General features: G+C 35.9%; 2 protein-coding genes across 4 annotated transcripts; both read left to right on the forward strand.

The window, feature by feature from the left end:
• Window positions 1-1155: 1155 nt before the first annotated feature.
• On the forward strand, window positions 1156-6084 carry LOC121975426 (4'-phosphopantetheinyl transferase HetI-like). 3 transcript variants are annotated; one of them, XM_042527062.1, is made up of 8 exons: window positions 1156-1351; window positions 1938-2113; window positions 3740-3804; window positions 3901-4002; window positions 4109-4264; window positions 5099-5209; window positions 5426-5555; window positions 5629-6084. In XM_042527062.1, the coding sequence occupies exons 1-8, from the start codon at window positions 1263-1265 to the stop codon at window positions 5736-5738; spliced, it is 939 nt and encodes a 312-aa protein (XP_042382996.1). In that variant the 5' UTR covers window positions 1156-1262; the 3' UTR covers window positions 5739-6084. The 3 variants fall into 3 exon arrangements, with proteins under 3 accessions (XP_042382996.1, XP_042382997.1, XP_042382995.1); XM_042527063.1 differs by having other exon boundaries at window positions 1173-1351; window positions 3735-3804; XM_042527061.1 differs by lacking the exon at window positions 1156-1351 and adding an exon at window positions 1432-1791.
• A 14601-nt stretch (window positions 6085-20685) lies between these two features.
• On the forward strand, window positions 20686-21033 carry LOC121978372 (zinc finger protein 2-like). Its single transcript, XM_042530726.1, has one exon. It carries the CDS (start codon window positions 20686-20688, stop codon window positions 21031-21033), a length of 348 nt encoding a protein of 115 aa, XP_042386660.1.
• Window positions 21034-21520: the final 487 nt, after the last annotated feature.

Consider the following 21520-nt stretch of genomic DNA (forward strand, 5'->3'; position numbering starts at 1 on the left):
TCATATCATAACCATATTGGGTCTGATATGAGATCATTTCAGGCCCTTAGTTGCCATGATTTACCAATAACCAGGGTTACTAGTGGACCAACATAAATAAATATTAAGATTTTCAAACTATTTTATTTTAATAAACTACTACTTCGTGCTTAAAATTCACAACTATAAGTTGTACCTGAGAATCTAAAGGTTTGAAAAGTTGAATCTCAATTTTTAAATATATTAACCAATATACCATGGATATGCTGCATATCTTGTATGTTCAAGAAAATAATAAAGGGGGAATGTTTGATCATGACTACATGTCGATCATGTAAAATAATACATCAATGATGTCTTCCTTTCTTTGTGGATTTTTCAAAAAAAAATGTTAAAGTGACCTGACGCGCTGTTCTAATATAGTTTATGTCCAAATTGGTTCAGGCTTTGCAAATCCGATGGTTTCAAAGGTGATACCTTTATGGATAATTTAACAGCAGAGGATGAAACACTCAGCCCACTTCGTTCTGCCATTATGAAAGGAGAGTATTGACAGACTTCACTGCAGAGATGGGACCAGTGTGGATTTTCATCGAAAACTCTTGATGTCGCTTGACGAACACACGAAGACGCTTACGTACTCTTTCGTTGGGGGAGGGGGGGGGGGGGGGGGGGCGCGATCTCGCAACTAAAAATATGTGAAAGTTTTTCGTAATCGGAGAGTTAGAAAAGTGCGAGGCTTGCACGCGTTGAGAGAGGGAGGGAGAAAATGTTGACGTGATCAACATCCTAACCATCAATGAAATTTTTAAATCTAAATAATTCAAATGTACTTCGGACGCCTTGAAAAATGGGATAGTAAAAAATGATGTTAACGGGAGGAGTATACAAGGACTTTCATATTTATTAATACATCTTTTGATAATTATAAAATCATAATATGTCTTTTTGATAAATATGTAATTCTATCTATGTCTTTTTTACCAAAAGCTGAAAATAGATTGATGCCTCTGTTGTGGCTCGTTGAGGGTAGGGTTAGGATTTTGAAGGTGAGAAGGGGGAACGCGCATCCGACGGTTGGTGTTGCAGCCGGCCCATAGGAAATTGGGCCGAACGTGGCCGAGCATACGTAAACCTAATAGGGCTTTTCCAGATTTATTTTCTCGATCTGTCTCCTGCCCCAATTCAAGTGCTTGAGGTTTGAGAGGAAGCTACCAGTCGGTGGCTGGAAGACCAATTGGGGATCAGGATCGAGTAGGCGCATTCTTTTCGCTCTGCCGACTATGTTGCAGCTGCCATCCAATTTGGTCGCTCGACGTCTCGTACCGTTCGCTCTTCCGTCTTTGCCATCAGCGCCGCTTCCTTCTCCGAGGTTATCTTCACGACTTTCACTTTTTTAGCCTTCAGTTGAATCTACTGTGGTCAATTTTTATAGCGATTCTTATATTGCAAAGTAAAATCTTACATTCAGGACAACAACTTTAACTTTGGTCTATTATTTGAAGGAATTCACTCTGCTAATGTGAAAATCTACCAATTGCCTAGTTTTTGGATGCCTCACTTTCTGAAGGTCTATGTTTTGATCATACTCTCACATATAGCTTTGCTTTGTGAACTTGTGAACTTGTTAATTTTATCAATAAGACAATGGTTTGAGAAACTTAGATAAGGCTTTACCTGGATTGTGTGGAACAGGATGGATGAATGTCAGTTGTTAAGAATACCAAATCAGAATTCCTACATTTTTCCTTGTTGGAGAAAAAAGATACAGTGGATGAGCTTATTTTCAACAACTTTCTCAACCTGCATGCAGTATATTTTGATCTTTTATCACATTTCACTTTTGGCTATTTAATCTTTCTCCCTTCTTTTATTGATTAGTTCTTTTGATAACGCCAAAAAATGATACAAAAGTAGTATGCTGGTTTTATTATAGGTATTTTGTTCATTACTTGCAGGGAGGCACATCTTTGGTGTGTAAAACCTGATGAGCTGAAGGATGCTTCCTTATTGCAAGAGTATATGAAAATTCTCTCTCCATGTGAAAAGGAAAATGTTTTATCTGTAAAAGGAGAAGTGCTGCAAAAATGTGCTCTGCTTTCTCGTGTACTTGTCAGAACTACACTTGCAAGATGTATGCTTGATTTTCTTCATGCTATTTATTTATTTAAAGGTGTAAAAATCTCCATGCACAAGCTTCTTATGGGAAGATTTTAACAAAAATGCCATGGTAAAAAAGCTAGACAATGTGGTATCACTTCTTTATTTTCCAAGATTTCTCTAATTGAGGTCTAGATGTTATCTAATAAGTTGTTACTTGTAAGTACCTCTGAACAGGTAGTAATAGCTGTACTGAAGTAATCGTGGAAACCTGGTGTTGTGCTTCCACAAATTTTGTTTTGGCCTAAAATTTTGTAGTTGAGCAGAACTCAATTATAGAAGACAATTGCTCACAATTACTTTTTTGTTAGATTAATCTTATAAATGCAAGTGCCATGACAAATCATTAAGCCAAAGTTAACATCATTTTTTCCTTTACAAGTAATAACACTTACGATACCTGCCTAACATCAAAAGAAATCTCTCAATCACTAGTTTTAATGGTAGTTCTAATATGGTCCCCGAGCAAAAGTGTCTCTTCATTTTATTTTGTGAGACAAAATATTGTGGTTTTTTTTTAACTCAAATATGCTATATGATTTTGTATAATACATGTACTCACTGACTAGTCACTACTGTTTGTAGCTTGCTGGCTTACCTAGAACTTTTCAGTTTTTCTTCTTTTAATTTTCCCCTCTCCCTTCAATGTCAATTATCAATATTATATCTTTTTTTGTTGAAAATAGGTACAAAGTACATTTATTTTTTACTTTCAACAATTTTTTTAAATGGCTCTCGATTATTCATGTGTCACATACAGCTTAGGGATTGTCGACTTTGCTCAAGGCTGTTATGTGTCTCATCATGAATGGTTTAGTTTCAATCGTTTATACTAAGCTCAACATGGAATCACTCTGAAGCATAATGTATATTATCTATGACCATTTACTAGGTTTTTAATTCCAACATAGCCCCTATTCTAGTTTGGTGATCCTGTGGTTTCCAGGTTTATGGATTGAAGGGTTATCTTCGGTATCATTGTAGACATTTATTAGCACAATGTTTTACTTGCCAATACTCTAGGCAACTGAACTAACTATAACTTACAGACTCACCATTGCAAAACCAAATTGAAATATGTTCTTTTCTTGTTACTTATTCCTTGTTTTTCTCCTTTCGTCTTGTTTGTTTTTTTTTATTTTCTTCTTGTTTACACATAGAAGGGGAGCCTTGGCGCAACGGTAAAGTTGTTGCTTTGTGACCAAAAGGTCACGGGTTCGAATCTTGGAAACAACCTCTTGCAAAAAGCAGGGTAAGGCTGCGTACAATGGATCCTTCCCTGGGACCCCGCATAGCGGGAGCTCTGTGCACCGGGCTGCCCTTTTTTTTTCTTGTTTACACATAGTTTTCATAAATTCTAAAAAGTACCTTTTTTTCTTTTTGTAGATACTGTTCTCTCTCGTTCACAATATAAATTGTGTATCTTACATCATCATTGCTTCTCTGGTATATGCAGATTTCAAAACATAAATATGAAAATTTACATTCACTAGAATTCTAAACAGGTTGTTTCTTTCATGTTAGAATGGATATGTTGATTGGCTTTAAGTTTGTATTCTCTGCAATACTAAACAGGGTTGTCTCTTCCATGCTAGACTAGATACTGATTATCGAATCAATCCAAGATCATTCAAGTTCAAGAAGAATAGATTTGGAAAGCCTGAGGTAATGGATGAGTTGACTCCTGGCTGTCGTTGCTAAACTTTTTTTCATTGAAATCCATGTGTAATTAACTAATTGTAATTGTGAATTTCCAAACAGGTAGAATGGCAACATAATGATGTCGGTTTTCTGCCATCATTGCAATTCAATGTTTCACATACATCCTCCTTGATTGCATGTGGCATTACAGTAAATGATCCTGTAAAATTCTGATCAAATTCTCTTACCTTGTTTCTTTATCTCGAAGCTTTGGGTATTGTGTTTCTGGTCTTGTTAAGACAAATTGATGGTTGCTTCTGCATTACAGATTGGAATTGATGTTGAAGAAAAACAACGGAGACCAAATGCCAATGTTCTATCTCTAGCTAGCCGTTATTTTTCTCCTCCTGAAGTTCAATATTTGAAATCTCTGGTGGACTCTGATAGTCAGAAAATTGAATTTATTAAACTCTGGACCCTTAAAGTAAGACTTCTCTTAGTTGACTTTTCATCTTAAACATTATGACTGATTTTTTTTTCCTTCCAGTTTGCATGCGTTGCTTTTAGGGTCAATTTTAACAACTTGTCTTGGATCCTGCAGAAGTTTTTAGGGCAAGATGATCCTATTAAATTTGATTCGATGTTCATATCCAAAGCTTGTTAGAAATCAGCTTGATCTTTTATAATATATGAGTTTCGGATCATAGGGACCATCACCCATTGGCGTATTTTCTCTCTATTACATTAACTAAAACAAAATGCTAGATCTTGAAAGACTCGCAATTTGTAAATTTTCTTTCTTTTACAAATGTGAAGTTATAATTTTCTTCTAGGGCTTGCATGATAATATTCTCACAAAAGCTTAGTTGCTTAGTGTTTCCCTTTATGATTCAAATGAATTGCTTTTATGCCCAACACAGCTATCGTAGAATCTTAACGTATTGACATTAGTGGATAACTTTTGTCAACATGTTCTCTCAGTCAAGTTAGAAAATTTGCGGTCTTTGTTCTATTCTTAATGGCAACCAAAAGGAAAAAATGTAATATGTTTAAGACAGCACAATTAATTTGTTCTCAAAAGTTCAGATCTTTGTACAATTCTGAATGCTGTGTTTGTTTAGTGCATGTAATAACTGTCATTTTGCCCTCCGGACTACAGGCTGTATGCTTCATCTATTATTATGAAATATTTGAATGGTTACTGCTCTTGTTTATGTTTCATGTCAAACCTACAAACTGATAGAAATATCGAAGATAAGCATACAGTAGGAAAAAGTGCCGGGCATATAACTGATGGAATTGGTTATCTTACTTGCAGGAAGCCTATGTTAAAGCCCTCGGGAGGGGATTTTCTGGTGCACCCTTTCGGAAATTTACTATCCGGTTTGAAACAAGAGGAGACCTTGTTTCTGAGAAGCTGAAAACTGGAGTATGTGCCAATTATTCTATCTGCAAACTGCTCTTCGGTTTCTTATGCATTTAAAAGTGTAAACTACGTGAGAAACACAACAACAAAGCCTATTCTCTACCGTATTATTATTAATATTTAAATAAATTTTATCTTATTTTATTATTACTAACTTTTATTTAATCTAGTTTCATATCATCTAACGATCTAACAGGAAGATCTCTGATATTGTTTCAGGAATTCAGAATAGCTGTCGAACCAGTTTCTGATCATGAAACCCTGACTGCAAACTGGCACTTTGCGTTGGCTGAAATCACCGGATCACACTTCGCTGCAATTTGTATGGGAATTGATGAAAACGACACAGGTAAACGAAACACTCGAACAACTTCATGAACTAGATTTTTTTTTTTTCACTAGAAGGTTTTTTTTTTCTGTAGGTAAAGAGCATGATTTACTCAAACTAAAAGTTTGGAAGACTCTCCCTTACATGGAAGATGAATGTTTATCAGACTCGGAGGCAGTCATAAAAATTAGTGGATTGTCTTGATCATCGTTGTCGTCAGACTACGGCGCCGTCTTCGCCATCTCCTCTGTTCCCCTGCTGAGCTCAAGAACGTTCTTTTTCCCTCCACATCATCCTCGACACTATGATGCTGACAAACTCCAAAAGCTCTCCATCCTCCTTGCCATCCTTTTTCCAGGTAGTAAGGCGGGATCTCTATCTTAAGGTTCCTTTGCCCGATTCAGATGAGGGCGGCGGCAGAGGGTCTCTGACAGCGGCGGAGAGGGTGGTTGATTAAATGATACATCAATAAATTAAATGTGGTTAATTAAATAAATAAAAGCAAACGAAATGTGTCAGAAAAAATTCAATTATAATTTTGCACAATTCATTCCTGAATGCAATTCATAGAAAAGAAAAATTATAATACACTTTATAAGATAAAAATTATACAATGTATACCCTTCAATGGGTGTCAACTAATTTGTATGTTTGATTATTTTTTAAGTCAATTTTTATTACGATTATGTGTAATGGTGGTAACTCTAACTCTAGTCCTTCACAAAGAAGGAATAAAAGTATCGAAAACAGAGAAGTGGATGGACTTCTTCAAGACTCACAACCTTCATATAAGATTGTCAATAAAAATTTTATTTAATTTAATGAATCGATAGTTTTTTAATAATAATCTATCCGATATATTAATAAAAGGGGTATATAATTTGAAAATTTTGAAAAAATGAGATTTTTTTTAATTATGAGTTAATAAAAATTTTTAGTCAAAAATATCTTCTCATTTTTATATTTCGAGATAAAAATATTCCTAAAATTTTTATAACTAAAATTTTATTTTAAATTATAAAAAATTATTAATTTTTATAATTGAGGATGATACAGTAAAATATTAAATTACGTTATATATTAAAATATTCAAATAAATACATTTTTATTGTATTCCTTACACTCTGGACCAATAATATCATATTATATTTTATTTTTTATAATCTTGATTATATGATTATCTATTAATTATATAACTAATATCATATATAATAATTTGATCCAAGCACATCCTATAATATCCATAGCCATTGAATTACTTAATTTATTTCCATCATCTAAAACTCTATCAATCCATTCAGCTGTCTCATAGTTGGAGATGTTATGAAAAGTACAAATTAAAACTCCTAAACTTCTTTTCTTTTCACTCACTCATCCCCGGAGCTATGGTACAATAGTAGGATATTCAGGTTGTTACCTAATTACTCACGGTTCGAGCCATAGTTATGATGAATTTATAGGAATTTTTCTTCCAAATAAGACACGCAACTAAAAGATATTGGGCTCCTGAACTGTCCACTACGAACGCTTCTCGATTTATCTTGATGATCGATAAAAAATTTTCATGAAATCAAATTGATCATCCTAAACGATCAACATTATCCAACTTAATTAATATTTTTTTTCTTTTCATTCACTCGGATGGACTAGATGACTTTCGAACATACTGACCTCTCAATTCTCGATGAGTATCATGAACGGAGGAGGGTTGGGCAACATAACACTCTGTGTTGTGTGCTGTCCATTATGATTGGGACATCTTTATTTTTGCAACCATTTTAGGGATAAAATTATAATTCTTTTGCCTTGCAAGCAATGGACAGTTGAGGATGGTGCAGCTGTACGTGTACATATCCACCAGCATCTGAATTTAATTAACTGTCAAAGTTTTGTAGAAAGTTCTTGCACAGTTTTTAATATTATCAGAATGTCCTTAGATCTGCTACAAAGCGAAGTTAAAATAATCGATTCCAATATGATTTAAGAAATACTACTGAATGGGAATGTAAAATGGATCTTATCCATCAACTCATTCTGAATTAATCCAAAAAACATATAGGATTAGAATTAGGGGTTTTTGATTTTGAATTGAGTTAGGATTGGAGGTTTTTTAGATTGATTTAGGTTTGGATTGGATTGGGATTGAAACCTAAATTTAGGATTTAAAATTTTCGGATTGAATTCGAATTCAGAACAGATTCGAATCAAGATTTTTTTTTTACAATATTCGTTCCATCCAATCCAAACTCATATGATCCATCCACATTCCTTCAAGTAAATTTAACAAATTTTAATTTTTTTTATAAACTGGGTGTTAAAATTTCACCAAATTAATTTGTAAGTAGATAGTCTTCTCTTAGCATATGATCATATCTAAAAGTAGTGAAGTCCCTTCGGATGGGTCTAGTAGCTAGTGCATTAGGTGTTACCACAATGAGGTCTGGGGTTCGAATCTCGACAAAGCCGAGGTAAATACCTCCCTTATGTGCTAGTCACTATTCCAAAGGCTAATAGCCGCCAGTGATTTACCTCCTCCGTGTTGGCCCTGGGACGGGTTGACGGGGGCGCTGGGGACGAGCGTATTCTCCTTTTGCCACAATATCTGAAAGTAGTGAAGGTGGCTAGTTAGGAATGCGACTCTGAGCTATCTAGCATAACACAGAGAGCATTAGTGTCAGGCCAAGAAAGGGGTCTCCCACGTTAGCTCTCCAACGCTCAAGTCAGTGTCAGTGATTGAGTCAAGTAGATGAATAGCCGAATGAACAGTAGTTATGAGCATGTAAAATTATATAACATCGTATACTTCCGCCTGTAAATAAAGATCTCTTTTTATAGTGTCATTATTATTTCTATGCACACATCTCAAAAAATTTACACGCTTTCCAAAGCACTACTGAAAAAGGATAAGTCATAACGTGACTCTGACACTTACTTTAAATAAGCCTGCAAATCTTTGTGATTTGATAGGATGGAAACTTTGGAAATACGATTTGTCTGTAGGATATTGTCTTTCATGGCACAAACTTCTAAAAAAGAGTATGAAGACATTAGGTTTGGGGCTCACACTGGGTCGACCGGCCACCATTCAAGAGTGCTAATAGCTCGGCCTTGAATAATATGGGCATTGACCCGATTTGCATTCGACCTATACAATGGCTTCAAAGGAACGCTATGTCCGATCGGCCACAACCCCGATCGGCAGAGCAGTTGGTCAAGTTACTTAATACTTAGCAATGAGGTTTACCCGATTGTCCCGGGTTGAGGCACAAAAATAGACCGATCTGAAGGTCCGGTCGACCAGGTTCTCGCTACTCCGTGCACTCTACCTACACGTAAGATGATATGTGCTCAAGCTTCAAAGCCCGATCGGCCACTCGTGCCCAATCAACAATTCAAGGCCCGATCAGCCACGCATTCAACAAGCAGTTCAAGACTCGATCAACCACGTGGGCTTTCAGGCACACCCCTGCTCTTGTTGGTGGCATTGACCATTTCTTGACTTTGACTGCCACATCAGTCGGTCTTTCCTACCTTGACTTGCTTTTTGGATATCTATGCTGAAACTAATAGATAGAGGAAAGAAATAGTGCAGAAAATAATTCTTTGATCTGTAATTTACTAAAACCAATAGACTTATTTATACAAGTTATCCAAATAATAATGAAAAGATTAAATATGACATACAATTATAAGCATGCAATAAATATAATAGATTTGGGAGTATTATTTTTGTTATTTGATTCATGTCGATATTGATTGTAATGTTGATCTTGATTGTAATGTCAAATATAATAAATTTCAATTGATTAAAATAAATTCGAGATTATTTTTCATTATTATCATTACCCCCAACAAACTCAACGGGAGTGTCTTAACGTTGAGTTTGAGTGCTAACTTTGTAAAACATTATTTGGATAATGGTTTAGTAAATATATCAGCAATTTGATCTTCACTAGAGATGTAAGAAATTAAAAGTTGTCAAGTTGTCATACGCTCATGAACAAAATGAAAATCAGTCTCGACATGCTTAGTACGAGCATGAAAAATAGGATTTGCTGTAAGATAAGTAGCTCCAATATTATCATACCAAATTTTGGGTGTAGCAGTTGGGGAAAAGTGTAATTCCAAAAGAAGATATTGTAGCCAAATAATTTCTGACGTCGCATTAGTTATAGTTTTAAATTCAGCTTCAGTACTTGAGTGAGAGACTATAGGTTACTTCTTTAAAAGCCAGGAAACAAGATTTCACCCAAGAAATATGGCATATTCACTAGTAGAACGTCTATCTTCGGGAGATCCAGCCTAATCTGTATCACTGTAGGAAATCAATTCTTGTGAGGACTGACGATATAAAAGAAGACCATCTAAAACTAATATCTTTGAGATATCGAAGAATTCTCTTAACACATTTCCAATGGTGTTCAGTAAGAGTATGCATAAATTGACAGGCACGATTGCAGCGAAAGCAATATTGGGTCTTGTAATGATGACATATTGTAGGACACCAATAATGCTTCGGTAAATCTAGGGGTCAGTCATTGAAGAGGATGATGAATGTGCAATGAAACCACCTTCAATGATTGGTGAGGAGATAGGATGTGCACCATCCATTTTAGCTCGTTGTAGAAATCTAGTAATATATTTACTCTAAGAGAGAAGACAACCTTCAGAATGTAAGAGAAACTCTATGCCAAGGAAAAAATGAGCATTGTCAAGATCTCGAATAGGAAACTCTTGACACAGAAAATTGAGTAAAGTAGTAATGTCATTTTGATCACTACCAGTTATTAAGATATAATCCACATAAATCAGAATAAATATTGAAATTCCTCATTACATTTATAAAATAGGGAAGAGTCAGTTTTTGAGCTAGAAAATCTTTGAGTATGAAGCCAGGTAGATAAACGATGAAACCATGCATGAGGTGTTTGCCGAAGATCATATATAGATTTCTGAAATTGACACACATGTGTTGGAAGTTATGGATGGATGAATCTAGGTGGTTGCTCTATAAAAACAGTTTAGACGTGCATGATAAGAAAATTTGTCTGTGTGTTCCCCAACAAAGGTTTTGAGAGAGGTGGGTTGAAAATGATAAAAATTATTTTTTGAGTCCCCATAGAGTTTAATAGTTCCTATCACAAGATCCTTCACAAGACAATGATGAAGATGAAATTCAAAAAATATATTATTATCAAGAGCAAATTGACGTACGGAAAGTAAATTTTTAGTGATAAAAGAAATATGAAGAATGATGCGTATGCGAAAAGTATGACCACATGAATGAAGGAATGTATTTCCAATGTTGGATCCATGACAAGGCGAAACTTCTATAATACTCAGGTGTAACATGATGAGTCACTCTAGATCCAAATGTCATCTTGAGGTTTCAGAAATTAATGACGTTACATTAGGAGGGATGAAGAGTGAGAATGCTCCAGAATGAGATGATCAAGTACGAGATTGCCAAGATAAGGGAGGGGTCGATTTGATAATACAAGTCCTCCTCAAAAATTTAAATCACATCTTTTATAACAATTTTGAGCATAATGACCATAAACGTTGTCAACCTCGACTTCGGCCTCTGAAACCTCAAATCTGATTTTGATGACCATATTGGAGAAGAGACTGATTATATTAATCAAGTTGTAGAGCTTTGCTAATCATGTGTACTGATATAGGCAGAATCTGACATCCTTTGAGATTGTATTTGTAAAAGCCTTTCATGAGAAGATAGCATACTGATCCTGTCCGAAAATGAGAGGGTGGAAAGTTGGGGATGTGGCTGCTACGCTACCTGCTGTAGAACGTGCTCCACTGTAGAAAACAAGTAACGTCAGTGCCGAGCTAGGGAATGGATCTCTAGCGTTGGCCCTTTGACGCTCAAGTCAGTCACCGGAAGTATAGAAGGAAGCGGAGCAACAGTAACACAAGCGTAAATAGTAATCATGCGTACCTCCGTCGGTAATGGACCCCTCTTTATATACAGCCCTGGTGGGTGACATGCACGCTCCTCGAGGCGTGCATACGTTCTCTAATATGTCCTATGAAGGGACCCGTCAGGAAAGTACCTCTAACACCAAACCTTAACAGGGCATGCATATCCCTAACAAGACAGTAAAAACTTCCATCGTACGATCTGCCTATCGACCATGCCTCGTGTCAGCGGCACTATCTCTCATAAGGATATCGAGAGATACGACAATGGTCCCGCTACTTGGCCGAGCGGGGTGGCCGCTCGGCCGAAACTCCTCCGCTCTGTTGGCTTCAGAGAGATGATAAGGGTCACGCTTCTTAGCTGAGTGAGGTAGTCGCTCGGCCGGGATCCCTCTGCTCTGTCGACCTCAGTTGCTCTTCCCTGCAGTGATTGAGTGTAGTAGCATGCCCTCCCCGTTCGAACAAGCTCTCAGGTCTCCTTAACGTCCTGTTGCTCCACACTAAGCGTTTGGCTGTCTTACCGTATTATCCGACCTAGACAATAAGCCCGCCCTGACACTTATTGCTTGACCGACTTTTGTAGCCTCTTGCCGATTAAACCCTGATTACCCCGACCGACCGTTGTAGCCGGCCTCCTCTCAGCCACCGTAGGCGAGCCTTTTGACACCTTCGCGTTGACCACCTTGACTTTGGCCTCCACCTCGGCTGTTGACCCGTGCTAGGTGAAGAGTTTCGAGTGATACTTGATCCATCACATTGAGAACAAAACTATCATATTGAGGACCCAAACCTGTAGGAACATGCATTAATAGTTCTGGATCAGAGACCGGATGTCTAGTTGCAACTAGTTTGTTGGTAATAGTCTCGACTAATTACATATAGTCATTGATAGAGACATATGCTCATTGCACATATTATAATTGTAGACGAAGTTCGAGAATCCGTGCTTGAGAGTGGGATCAAGAGCTTTCCAAACTTGACGAGAGGTGTTGAGGCCAATGACCATAGGAAGTATAGACTCAATAATTGATGACATTAATCAAGTCCAGACTAATTGATCTTTCTTAAACTCAATAGTAGAATGAATCATATTTTTAAGGTGGAGATGAAGTACTATCAACATGACTAAATACGTCATGAATATAAAGTAGCAGAAGAAATTATAATTTTCATAGTAAATAATTATCAGGATCAAATTTAATAAAAAAAATTATATGAAAAGGGAAAGAGGTTTTTTTTTTTTTTTTTATGGTGCAAGGATATCCGTAGAATTCAAAGAAGATGTTTTTTTGTTTTGGCACTCTGTTTTTTTGTCTTTTTTTTTATTGGTTTTTTTCCTGCGTTTTTTTTACAGAACGAAGATGGAGAAGGGGAAAAAAACAAAAACGAAAAAGGAAAAAACGAAGAGATGAATAAAGCAAATAAATAGTAGCTATGTCTTACCATAATTAACGTTGCTAAAGATATTATTGTCGACGAAAAGAGTTATTAATGAAAGGAGAAGAAAAGTTGTTGCTATCGAAGATATTGTTGCCATCGTCGAAATTGTCGAGGTTGTCGTACTATAGATAATGGTATCAAATTAGCACGTAGAAACTTTATAATTACTGTAATAAAAATTCTATAAAAAAAATTAGAAGGAAAAGAAATGACTCTAATATAGACCCGACCCCGGGCCGGGTCTGGCCCGGACCCGGCCTGGGCCCGTAATCGGGTCAACGGGCCGGTTGCCCGTTGACCCGGTTCGCCGGGTCGAACCGGAACCGGCCCGGCAAACCGCCGGTTCAGCCGCAATTTTTTTTTTTTTTAAACGGCTTGAACCACCGGTTAACCGGCGGTTCATAGCCGTTGGAACCGCTGATTAACCGGCGGTTCGTAGCTGTTGGGAGAATTTTTTGGGTATTTTTTTCAACGGTTAGGATCATTTGATCGTTTTTTGATCAATGTCTATGATTTAGTGTCCGTTACTATCAAAACTCTATAAATAGAGAGCTCATTTCATCATTTTTCACACACATCTTCTCTACTCTTAATCTCATTTTCGTATTCTCTAATCTCTACACGCTTTCGTTTTTAATTTTTAATTACAATGGAAGGAGGCCGCGGAGGTACATCATCTCGAGCTCGGAAGGGAAAGCAAATAATGAATCCGCGGGAGGAGGACCCCAACATTCAATCCACCGATGATGAGATCGAGCATCTTCCGAATCCGACACCCGAAACACAAGGAAGTACCGATGCAATTACTTCTAAGGTTCGGGAACTTCCTCCTCTAAAGTCTTCTATTTTTACTAAACATTTTGAGAAGGTCACTCTTCCGTCGGGAGAAATGCGTGCAAAATGTAAGCACTGCAATGCTCCCTACAAATTCCAAGTCGGCGGCGGCTATGGGTCGTTGAAACGACATGTAGAAACGAAGCACCCGAAGGAATATGGACTCGACCGTTCTCAAACACAATTATCAAGATTTTCTTCAACTAGCGGTAGTACCATTTCCGGTTTATTTTTATATTCGAATAATAAATTAAGAGAATCATTAGCTAAATTTGTTTCCGTAGAACATCTTTCTTTTAGTTTTGGATCTAAATGCACATTTGAAGATTTTTTGTAAAGAATCTCTTAATCCATGTGCTAAACGTGTTCCTAGGACTACACTTACTCGTACAATTAAAAAATTAGTAAAACAAGGAAAAAATAATTTAATTGATGAATTTAGTAAATTAGATAATAAAATTTCTTTATGTTCCGATATTTGGAGTGATCATTGGCAAACACATTCGTATATGGGTGTGACTTGCCATTGGATCGATAACTCTTGGAACCTCCAAAAAAGATTATTAGCTTATAGAGTCTTTGATAAATCACATAATGCCCATAATATCGCACAATTATTATGTTTAATTTTAGAAGAATATGGCTTAACTCATAAAATATTTTCAATATCATTAGATAATGCTAATTCTAATACCGTTTGTATAGATGATCTAAAATTTGTTTGTCAACCTATTATTGGAGGTTTATTTTTTCATATTCGTTGTGTATGTCATGTTTTAAATTTATGTGTTCAAGATGGTTTAAAAATTTTAGAAAGTTATACTAAACCAATTAGAATTGCAATTTCTTATTTATGGTCTCATCCATCTATAATGAAACAATGGGGTAGGTTTTGTAAAATTAATGGAATGAGACCTAAAAAATTTCCATGTGATGTACCAACACGTTGGAATTCAACATACCAATTATTACAAGATTCATTTCAATATAAAGAATTATTATGTTCAGTTTTTTGCACAAAACACTAATACTAATATATATTTATTTTCACAACAATGGAATATTTGTAGTAGTATTTGTGAAATTTTAAAAGTATTTAATGATACAACCGAACAACTTTCCGGTGTTTATTATCCCACTGCTCAATTAGTTTTAGAAAAATTTTCTAATATAGTATTAGTTTTAAATGAACATATTAATAATGAATCTTTATCTCCTTGCATCTTAGCTATGAAAACTAAATGGGAAAAATATTTTTATTTAATTCCTGAAATTTATTTAATTGCATTTGCTTTAGATCCTAGATTTAAATTAGAAGTTTTACAAGAAATGCTAACTTTATATTATGACGCTTTAATTCCAATTAAAGATTCTTCTTACCCTGATCCAGTTAATATTATATATAATGTTAGAATTTATTTATATGATATTTATAATCAATATTATGCAAAATATGGAACATAAATTAATATTTCTGAAATTCAACAAACTACTAGTAGTAATTTAAAACTTACAAAAGCACAACTCTTATTAAAAGAACGGACAAAACGTCCACGAGGATCCTCAAGTTCCACACAGGAACTTGAGAATTATTTTACGACTTCTTTTGATTTTAATGAAGCAGATAGCGAAAACTTCGATATCTTAAAGTGGTGGTCACAGAAGACTCAAAGTTTTCTCGTTCTTTCGGTGATCGCAAAAGAAATTTTAGCTTGTCCAGTGTCAACTGTTGCTGTGGAGCAGACGTTCAGTGCCGGCGGCAACATATTAGATGAACGACGATCAACTTTGTCTCCCGACTCATTGGAAGCCCAAGCATTACTGGACGATTGGACCAGAACGGAGAAAAGAATCCAAGGAATGCAACTTTCAGATGACGAAGTTGAAGATTTTGATACTGAAGGAACAAATACGACAAGAACAGGAAATGGAAGTGAATGAAAATGTAAAAGGATAAAAATATAAAAGAACTACGTGGGCTTTGATTCCCCTAAAGAGATACGTAGACAACTTAAATAAGTGCAAGTCCTTTTTTTAATAAATTTTAATTTCTAATTTTTAATGTTTAATGTTTAAATTTAAATTTTTAATTTTTCTTAACATATTAATCTTGAACCGTGGCGAACCATGACGAACTGTGAACCGAACCGTGAACCGTAACCATCTTGGGCGGTTAAGGTTAAGGGTCGACCTGCCTGGAACCGTCGAACGACCGGCGGTTCCGAACCGTCGAACCGTCGGTTCCGAACCGTGGTCAGATCTACTCTGATACCATAATAAAACTAAGAGATAGATAAAAGAAATAAGAGACCTGTTTTTCCCCCCTCCCGTGACACATCACCTCTCGGCCCCACCCATTTTTTTTTTTGACCTTTATACCCCTTATTAAGTGTCCACATTTTTTTTTACAAATTTTTATTTCTTTTTAATCAGTTTTTATCAAATTTTTTTTAACAGTTTTATTTTTTAAAATCCGTTTTTATCAATTTTATTCTTTTTAAATAAATTTTTATCATATATTTGTAATATTTTAATTATTTTTAGTGGTAGATTTTCACATTTCACACACTCTCTTCCAGCTCCATCATATTATTTACCTTTATACTATTTTTTATTCTATTTATTTTTTTTTAATTTTTTTATTAAGTATTTTTTCCACAAGAATATCATATTGTTTTTATATTTGTAATATGAAATCGAATCCTATGTCCTCAATTTTCTCTCTCCCCGTGTTCCACTCGTCGCCTCCAACCCACTACCGACGACCTCTGGTCGTCGTCCCAATCAGAACTATACCATAGGGGGAAGGTAAACCGAGGGGGATCGCCATCGACACGATCGACATCTGAATTTGACCGAATCTGAGCAGGGACTCAGATCGATAGTGAAGGAAAGTCTGCTCAGATCCGGCCAAATTTCGGCACTAATCGCGTCGATGCGACCCCACTACGTTCATCTTCCCCCTAGGATATAATTCTAATCGAGGCGACGACCGAGGGCCGCCAGTGGTGCCGCCGACGGTAAGCTAAGGCAACGAGTGGAAACAGAGGCAGGTGATATTGGAATTAGGGGTGAGCAGTCAACCCGCCAAACCGACCAACCCGCTTATACCGACCCGAACCGAACCGAAAAAACAAAATTCGCCGGATATAGGGCCGGATGTAGGATCATGATATTACATTATCCGATCTAGTAGGGCCGGATAGTTTTTTATCCCAATAACCGAACCAACCCGATCCGCGATCACCCCTACTTGTAGCAACTACTGCCGATAAGTTGTTACACGTTATAGTAGCTACTGCGGATAAGCTGTTACACGTTGTAGTAGCTACTGTCGATAAGTTGTTACACGTTGTAGCAGCTATTGACGATTAGCTACTACAACGTATAATGAGTAATGTCTATTATCATTTTAAAATATTTTATTTTTTATTATTTTATATTTATATTTTATATTTCATTGGATATAGGGTCGGATATCCAAATAACTGACAACCCGTCGGATATTTAATACATAATAACCGCCGGATATAGGGCCGGATGTAGGGTCATGATATTACATTATCCGATCTAGTAGGGCCGGATAGTATTTTATTCCAATAATCGAACCAACCCGATCCGCGATCACCCTTAATTGGAATAGATGATTAGATCTCTTGTAATTTTTTTTTAATAGTAAATTTTAGGGGTTATTATTTATAAAAAAAATTAAAAGTAAAATATGGATAAAAAGAAATTGATGAAAAAATAATAAACAAAATTTATTAAAAGAAATAAAACTAAAGAAGTAAATAAAATTGAAAAAAAAAATTAAAGAGGTAAATAAAATTAGAAAAAAAATAACTTATTATTTAAAGAAAGAGGGGTTAAAAAGGTCATTTAATAAGGGAGAGAGATGGGATGTTCGAAGGGGTGGGAAAAGTAATTTACAAGAAATAAAATAGAGAATAATTCTTTGATCTATATAATATACTAAAATTAATAGATTTATTTATACAAATTTATTATGTTAAAACTAAGAGATAGAGAAAAGAGATAAAATAGAAAATAATTCTTTAAAAAGGTACTTCGGTACACGAAGCTCCAGTCTTACCTACTTTTTATAAGAGGTTGTTTTCAAGATTTCAACTCATGACTTTTTAGTCATATGATAATAATTTTATCTTTACGTTAAGATTTCTTTTAAAATAGAGAATAATTCTTTGATCTATAATATATAAAATTAATAGATTTATTTATACAAGTTGTTTAAATAATAATCAAAAGATTAAATATGAAATATAATAATTATAAGTATAATAATAAATTTAAAAATTTTAAAAGTATATATATATATATATATATATATATATATATATATATATATTTGAAATTAAAATTTCTGGTCCTCGTGATATTTCTTGGAGGCAAAAATTTAATTTGAGGGACAGAGGGGCATGTTGGGATATGCCTTGCACATGCATCTTTTTGTTTAGTCCAAAATGCCAAAGGGCACATGACACAGATCCTGTCCGGCTCTTTGCCTACAACTTTTAATGATCGACATCTCTGTGCATTGCATATTTCTGTGCATGAATCCATCCACACCTTATTAAAGCATCCATTTGGGTATCATATAATCAATTGCATCCTCTCTCTATATTTTATATATATATAATCCAAATTTACCATTGCACGGATCAATATCAATGACGAAGCTTGTCCAGCGATATGGTCAGACCTACGTTAATCAACACATATTCGAAGTTTTCCTTAGTATGGCTCCTCTAATGTTTAAGTCATCTAGGATCATGAAAAATAGACTAGTATTAAAAAATATAAAAGAAAAAAAGACTAAGAAAAGGATTCAAACCATATAAAGATTGCTCATGCCATGGACTCAATATTTATAGAGAATTGTTGTCCAATAACTCTAATGAGTTATTAGATCTATCTCAGGGTTACGAATCGTGTATGAGTCACGCCCAATTTTGATCTGGAGTAAGGTCGTTCGCATGTACTTGATTTGTTGAAGTGGTGCCGGTGGCGACAGTGTATTGCAATAGAAGGGGATTATTATACACATCATAATTTCCAATAAATTTAAATTTGTGTACATTATCAAACCATGGATATTGCATTATTATATTCTAGAATTAGCTCTACTAAAAACTAAGTTACTAACTCAATTTAAGCCAATTAAATTTGTGTAATATGTTTACATTTCTCTACTCTATAAAGGATCTAATATTTGTAACTATTAGTCTAATTAATCAATCTATTTATCCATTGTGTGCCTCCACATCATCTCAATCATAAACATCCAATTACACAAGGACTAACAATATTACAGAAGGGATGTTTGTTTGGAGGGTTTGAAATAAGAATGGAATGAAACTTGATGCTTAGTTTGGGGAAATAATGGTGCGATCCACGGATTCATTCCTCTAAATATAGGAATGAACCATTACTGAGTAATATAGGGGTATGAGAATAATTCCCATTTCATTAATATTTACAATCATTCATATTGTCATTCTCATTCCCTTACCTGAACCAAGCGCCCCCTAAAATTTCAAAAGGACCGCATGCTATCAGGAATAGTCAACTATAAATTAATCCTACAATTTATTTTCCTTCACATAATCTAGAGTCGGACATAATCTAGAGTCGGACTATAAGGGATGCATGCGCATACTTTTGTTACAATAAAATTTCAAAAGGACTCGATTTGATTTTTTTATTTTTTTATTTTTTGATAACTTATACATTGATTTCCTTAACACAATAAATTAAATACAAGAGTAACTAACTAATTTCCATTAACAAAGAAACAAATACACAATTACAGTTCATCTTGTTCGAAAATCTTGGAAACGACTAGCTGAGGATGTGACTTCTATATTGACTGGATGTAGACTCTACTCTACTCTGTAACACAAGAAACGTCAGTGTCGAGACAGGGAAGGGGTCTCGACGTTGGCCCTCCAACGCTCAAATTAGTCACCAAAACAGTAAAAGAAAGCGGAACAACAGTAAGCTCAAGTATGAATAGTGAATAATACGTACCAATGCATGGACCCCTTTTTATTTAGCGCCCCAACGGGCGACGTGTACGCTCCTCAAGGAGTGGTACATTATTCTCCAATTTGTTCTATGAAAGGACATGTCAAGAAAATGTTTTACACCATACCTTAACAGGACATGCAAATCTCTAACGAAACAGTAAAAGCTTTCGTCGTGCGATCCGCCTGTTGACCATGCCTCGTTGTTAGCGCCGTTATCTCCCAAAGGGATATCAAGAGATATGAAAGGGGTAGGCCACTGTTTGGCCGAGCGAGGGAGCCGCTCGGTAGGGGGTCCCCGCCCGATGGGCCTCTGCTGCTTCCTTGCAATGACTCAATTCGATAGATTGTTTCTGCACGACCAGACTAACGATCTAGTCGTCTCAATGTTCCTCTACTTCGTGATGAGCGCCTGATGATCTTGGCTGTACGAGCATTCTGCTTGGACTAGCTCTTTGTCGGTTGGGCGTTTCATGCCCGATCGACCACTGCAATAGAACTCCGCTCGGCCTCCTTTGATGGGTTCGTTGGTTCTCTAGCGTTGACCTTCTTGATTTTGATCTCCATATTAACTATATATTGTCTCCGTCCTTTGACCCACACCTGATAGGCCTCTTTTTATTACCGCATCAACCGTCTTAACAATGTCAAACTCAAAGACTGAATAATTATATATATATATATATATATATATATGAAATTATGAGAGAAGTGATGGTTCGGACACAGTTGAATTATGAAGTTATCTACCATCCATAAACATTGAAAGCCACTGCCACCATTGCAGTTCCTGCTCTATATATACTCTTGCAATATGCACTTCAGCTTTTATCTGAGCTTCTAAAGCAGTCTTCATCTTGATCGAGATATATAGATATACATATCGCTAGCTGTGAATGGATAGGTATATCTTGGAGGGAGGAGGGGAGGAGTGCTTGAACCTGGAGCTGGGGCTGCTGCCGTCGTCAGCGCCAACGCCGGTGCCGGGGTTCACCTGCACGTACTGCCGCCGGAGGTTCTTCAGCTCGCAGGCGCTGGGCGGCCACCAGAACGCCCACAAGCTGGAGCGCAGCATCGCCCGGCGGAGCCGCGAGCTGGCCGCCGCCTTTGCTGCCGTGAGGAGCGCGCGGACGGGACCCCTGCCGCAGATGCCGCCGGCGTTCGAGAGGAGGGAGGAGGTGGGTGAGGATAGGAAGAGGCGGCAGCCGGCGGAGCAGGATATCGACTTGTCTCTCAGACTGTGACACAGTGGCTAATTAATTACTAATTAGTTATATGCATAATTAAGTGGCAGTTGATTAGTTAATTAACTACGCGCATGTTGCTAATTATATTAATTAGTAGAGGTTGATCGACTTAAATGTATTATGTGCCCTAATAATATTGTTGTGGATGAAACTTTAACGGTGTGATCAATTCAATGTATTATATTTACTAAGTATGTAATCAAGGTTACAAATAGATAAATTCAAATTAATAATTTTAAAATTATTATATTATATAAGTTATTGAAAGGTTGAATTAATCGAGATAATGAATATTTATAAATTTTGTATAGTTCTATTAATTAGTTACCACATAATGAAATTTGTTTACATAATTTTGTTAGGAAGCTGGTGCATTTTTAAATATATTTTCCTAAAAAATTTATACGATTATTTTATTAATATATTTTTGGGCCCTTCAGTTAATTCTTTAGCTAGTTAGCTATTATAATATTGATTTACTGGC

The sequence above is a fragment of the Zingiber officinale genome, chromosome 4B (assembly GCF_018446385.1).
Source record: "Zingiber officinale cultivar Zhangliang chromosome 4B, Zo_v1.1, whole genome shotgun sequence".
In the NCBI taxonomy this organism is placed as follows: Eukaryota; Viridiplantae; Streptophyta; class Magnoliopsida; order Zingiberales; family Zingiberaceae; genus Zingiber; species Zingiber officinale.

Excerpts from the sequence above, each read along its gene's own strand:
- LOC121975426 (XM_042527061.1), top strand. The coding sequence starts at position 1,676 with ATGGATGAATGTCAGTTGTTAAGAATACCAAATCAGAATTCCTACATT. Across the intron at positions 4,003-4,108 it reads GCATTACAGTAAATGATCCT|ATTGGAATTGATGTTGAAGA; the intron begins GTAAAATTCTGA and ends TCTGCATTACAG. Across the intron at positions 5,210-5,425 it reads CTGAGAAGCTGAAAACTGGA|GAATTCAGAATAGCTGTCGA; the intron begins GTATGTGCCAAT and ends ATATTGTTTCAG.
- LOC121978372 (XM_042530726.1), top strand. The coding sequence starts at position 20,686 with ATGGATAGGTATATCTTGGAGGGAGGAGGGGAGGAGTGCTTGAACCTG.